Source organism: Arvicanthis niloticus, chromosome 10 (assembly GCF_011762505.2).
Source record: "Arvicanthis niloticus isolate mArvNil1 chromosome 10, mArvNil1.pat.X, whole genome shotgun sequence".
NCBI classification, from domain to species: domain Eukaryota; kingdom Metazoa; phylum Chordata; class Mammalia; order Rodentia; family Muridae; genus Arvicanthis; species Arvicanthis niloticus.
Window position 1 is genome coordinate 17,608,589 of NC_047667.1, and position 5,155 is coordinate 17,613,743.

A 5,155-nucleotide genomic window follows, 5' to 3' on the forward strand; every position below is an offset into this window, starting at 1 on the left:
TAAACCAGGGGTCGAAGTGTACATGTGTAATCCTAACACTGGGAAGGCAGGGACTGGTGGATCCTGAACCTTGCTGGTTTGCCAGCATAGTCTACTTAGTGAGTTCCGGGCCAGTGAGAGACCATATTTCAAAAAACAAGGTGTTTGGCTGGTGAGCTGGCTCAGTACATAAAGGGCTTGCTATGCGCTGATAACCTAACTTCAACCCCAGAACTCACAGTGGAAGGAGAGAACAGACTCATTAATGTTGTTATCCTTTGACTTTCACACACACACACACACACACACACACACACACACACCCCACATACACACACTAATAATAAACAAAATAGGATTTTTTTTTTTTGGAGGCAGGGTTTCTCTTATATCCCTGGCTGTCCTAGAACTCGCTCTGTAGAGTTCAAGGCTGGCCTTGAACTCATAGACATCCACCTGCCTCTGCTTGCTGAGTGCTGGGATTAAAGGCATGCACCACTATCTGAGGCTGAAATAAGAATTAAAAACAAAAATGAGGTGAGTTGGCCTTGAGGAACAATACCTGAGGTTGTCCTCTGGCCTCTACACATGTGAGCTAGCTCGCTCTCTCTCTCTCTCTCTCTCTCTCTCTCTCTCTCTCTCTCTCTCTCTCTCTCTCTCTCCTCTTCTCTTTTGATCCCTTCAGCCTTCAGGCATTAAGGTTAAATTGACTGGACCCATGCAGGGAAGTTAAGTTACTCTGCTCTGTGTTCTGGAGCCCAAAAGAAATCGTGTAAAACTGGTGAAACCGTAGTGAAACCGTAGAATGCATACTTCCCTACTGCATGCAGGCACTTCCAAGCACAACAGTTTGCTTGAGTAGCACTAGAGATTGACCCCAGGACCTCACACAAGCTGGAAAAGTACTGCACCACCGAGCTGCACCCCTGGCCCCAGGGTTCATTCTGCTATATGCATAGAAGAACTTTGCAAAGCTTGGAGTATCACCTACCTCTGGGAGGCAGTCTTCATTCTGATAAGATAAAGCTGTGCCTGGTTATTGAGTGACTTGGCCCAGTGGGGCCACAATACACACCTTTAGATTTCCATACTTAAATCAAGCTTGCATCAGCACACATGAATGGGATGGTGTGTTCCCAGCCATCATTCAGCCTTTAAACATGGACAACTTAATCAAGTGTTGCCAGCATCAACTCCATCCGTTGGTTGTTTGCAGGGTGTGTGTTTCCTAGTGTTAGCTGGGGTGCTTCCCAGGGCACCGTTTGACACTGCACAGCAATGCCTAAGCCTGTACTTCCCAGCAAGTCCTCGTCAGTGTCTCTCTCAGAGCCATCCTAATGGGTATAAAGCAGACACTCATCACCGGTTTGATTTGCATTTCTCTAATAGTTACTGAGGCATCATATGTTTTGTTGTTCTGCCAATTCTGTATCTTCATTGGAGATATGTCTATGGAAGTCCTTAGCCCCTGCTTTTGGATGGATTTAAGATAAGGTCTTACTATGTATCCTTGGCTGGCCTCAAATATACAAACCTGACACCATATCCAACTCCTGCTTCCTGTCGTTAGGAGAATAGCAAGTGCTCTTAACTGCCAAGACTTCTCTCTAGCCTCCATTGTGCTAATTCAAGTTGAATTCTACCCCTCGAGGCTCAGGGATTTGTGTGGAAGAGGAGGCGTAAAGAGTGTAAGAGCCAAAGGTGAAGGATGACTCCAAAGAAACAGTGTCTTCCAGACACAACAGGACTGTTGAAATCACACATGGCCTTCCAAGGCTCCAGGAGTGAGGGGGTTAGCAGACAGGAGGTCCCACACCTAACCAATGGCAACCACACCCACCTATCTGCAATTGGTGCCTGCTTACCAAGGAACATAGTTTTCTCCAGTGCTATACTAACCACATTTTCCTCACTGGGTATACTAACCACATCTCAGAGTAGGCCCCATGCCTACAGGGCAGGGATGGGGATCTCACTATGTAGTCTAGTCCTGGCTGGTCTTGAACTGTGATTTGCACACCACTGACTTTGAACTGAGAATTGTCCTGCTCAGTCTTTCAAGTACAAGATGTACAGGCATGCACCACCACACCTGGCTAATTTCAATTTGAAGGCCCTATCAAAAAGAATTTATCAAAGAGGGGGCAAGACTTTATACATAGAGATAGTCATTGCAACGTAATTCATTCGTTAGTGGTGAGGAATCTTGACTTTGTAACCTTCCCTTCCAAGGTAAAAGACAGTGGCACAGACATGACCCTGAGGAAGATAGTTTTCAAGGGGCTGAAGAGACCCTCAGCAGTCAAGAGCGCTGGCAGTTCTTCCCGAGGACCCAGGTGTGATTCCTAACATCCACCTGACAGTTCATCACCCTTTGTAACTACAGTTCCAGGGGATACAAGGGCAGTCATGTACATGGTGCTTAGACATACATGCAGACAAACCATTCATATGCCTAAAATAAAATTACACACACACACACATACACACACACAGAGAGAGAGAGAGAGAGAGAGAGAATTCATATGAACTTAGGATATGGCTTAGTGGTTCGAGTGCTTGCTGGGCATGCACAAGTCCTGGGTTTTAGCCAAGCACTGAACAAAACTGGATGTGGTGGCATATGCCTGTCATCTCAGAATTCAGGAGGTCAAGGTAGAAAAATAAGAGGTTCAAAGTTATCTCCTGGGCACACAGTGAGCCAGCCTAGGCTACAAGAGACATTATCTCAAAAGAAGACAAAAAGATGTTTCAGACAAATGCTGGACACATTTGTGTCCCCTTTGCGAACTTCACATTACTGATTTTCAGCAGTGCTTAGATCTGGTGGGGGGGGGTGGCAGGGTGAGGGGGCTCTCCTGGGAGTGCACAGGTGGGGTGGGTGGGAAGGAACATCAGTCCTGCTTCAGGAGGCAAACAGAAGAGGGTGGTGAAGGCTGCTGGCCATTGGCCGCCATGTCAGCTTGTACTCACCCTGAGAAGAGAACTTTCTGTGGTAAATGTCAAAGGCTTTCCTGTGGGCATTGCTGAGGGTTTGGAGACCAGAAACTTTCAAATCCTGGTGGGGATGATCCAGGATCACTCTCTCCAAGTCACTGAAGGTGAACCAGATCTCAACAAGGTCCCCAAAGGATTGAAAAGCCAATGTGGCATAGTCAGCAAAGAGGTCAGCAAAGACCCCGTCTCTCTGGATGCTGCTGCTGGTGGGTGGCATCTGGTGGCACAGGACCACTATGGGCTCAAGCTGGGCATCCTTCAGGGACTGGAGGAGTTGTCGGTAGCACTGCACTGCTTCCTGGTCTGGATTCTTGGAGCTTCCTGTTGGGAGAAGTTGTGCCCATGACAGAAGTACTTTGTAGTGGGTAACCTGGCTGGCCCGAAGACTGCTGAAGTACTGAGGCAAGAAAGAGGGCAGTGGCTGCTGGCAGACATACATGTCGGTGTCACCGGCTACCAAACCAGAGCCCTGTTTTCCCAGAGGATGATTCAGATTACGCACTAAGTCATTTGTTAGAGGACCAGCGGCTGAAATAAAATTTCTGTCAGATTCCCAGTCATTCCCCTGGCATGAGAGACCCAGGAGGACGGTACTCAGGAAGAGTGCTGTCCAAGGCAGCTCCATGTTCAAGGAACTGTTAGAAGCATGTGGAAGGAATCCCGACTTTATGAGCACAGCCAAGGCTGTAAAATATCGATTATGCACACAATATTTAACTGGGTTATCTAAAATAGATAAATCAGAACTTGGTGATAATGATAATCTTCATAAAAATGTGTCTTTTGTTTGTGTATACATGTGTGTGCACTGTGTGCACACAGGCCGGAGGTAGATCTTGGGTGTCCTCCCCAATTGCTAGTTCCAGGGAACTGCCTCCCTCAGCCTCTTCCAGTACAGAATTACAGATGTGCGTCGTCACAACACATATCTGTAACACGAGAACTCAAATGACAGTGCCTGCCTTTAACTTGGCACTCAGGAGGCTGAGGTAAGTGGAGCTCTTGAGTTTGAGGCCAGCCTAGCTTACAAAGTGAGTTTCAGGCCAGCCAGAGCTAGTGAAACCCTGTCTAGAAAAAGCAAAAATTAGCAGTAGGCGTGGAAAGCAGGTTCAGTTGATTTAAGAGTACTTGTTGCTTTTGTAAAAGACAAAAGGTTTGGTTTCTAGTCACCAAATGGTGACTCACAAGGGAGATCTGAGGCCCTCCTCTGACCACAGGCACCAGGCATGCATGGTATATCTATATATATATGCAGGAAAAACACATGCACAAATCAATCTTGTAAAAGGGAGGGGCAACCCTTCGCTATGTGTGTATACACACACACACACACACCCCTACCTTATTTAAAACACCAATTTATGTGGTTGAATGTTTTGCTTATATGCACATGGATCATGTGTATCCCATGCATGTCTGGTGCCTGCAGTTACAGATGGTTGTAAGCCACCATGTGGGTGCTGAGTGTTGGTCCTCAGGTGTCATTTTTTTTTTTTAAGGGACTCTCACTGGCCTTGAACTTGCCAAGTAGTTTGTCAGGCCCCAGGGACCTACCTGCCTGTTGCCACTTGCCTAGCAACAAATTATAAGCAAGCACCACCCTCTACAGATACTTGCTTGGACCCTGTACTGGCTAGTGTCAACTTGCTGAGATAGGAGGCAGTTGAGTAACTGCCTCCATTAGATCTGGCTATAGGCAAGCCTAAGGGGTATTTCCTTAATGAGGAATTTATGAGGGAGGGCCCAGCCCATGGTGAATGTTACCCAGGGTTCCAAGAGTTATTCTCAGTACTGAGTAGATGATAAACAGTCCTTAGTCTTTCTAGACCAGGCGTGGCAACACAACATGTGCAAGCCCATGTGTCTTGGGAATTAAGACAGAAGAATCAAGCGTTCAAGTCCAGGCTACATAAGTACCCCCAAACCCAGCCACTCCACAAAAACAAAAAATCCAAAACAAACAAACAACAAAAAAAAAAACAACCAAAAACCCAAAGCCCCCAAAACAAAAACAAAACAACAACAACAAACTCCCAACCCAAACAAACCCCACCAAAACTACTGGGAATGTACTTGAGAAAGTCCTTGAGAAAGGCCTTTCAACTAGAGAATAAGCCAGAGAAACCTCAGTCATGGAAACAAAGGCAATAATCAAGAGTAAAAATGAGTCACACAGACA

General features: G+C 46.5%; 1 protein-coding gene across 1 annotated transcript in view; it reads right to left on the reverse strand.

Moving 5' to 3' along the window:
- Positions 1 to 3,622, reverse strand: part of Lct (lactase) — a 41,210-nt gene extending 37,588 nt beyond the window's left edge. The window contains exon 1 of the mRNA XM_034513528.2: positions 2,953 to 3,622. Within this exon, the coding sequence (XP_034369419.1) occupies positions 2,953 to 3,601 (649 nt within the window). The 5' untranslated portion in view covers positions 3,602 to 3,622. The remainder of the gene's footprint in view (positions 1 to 2,952) is intronic.
- Between the last annotated feature and the right edge of the window lie 1,533 nt (positions 3,623 to 5,155).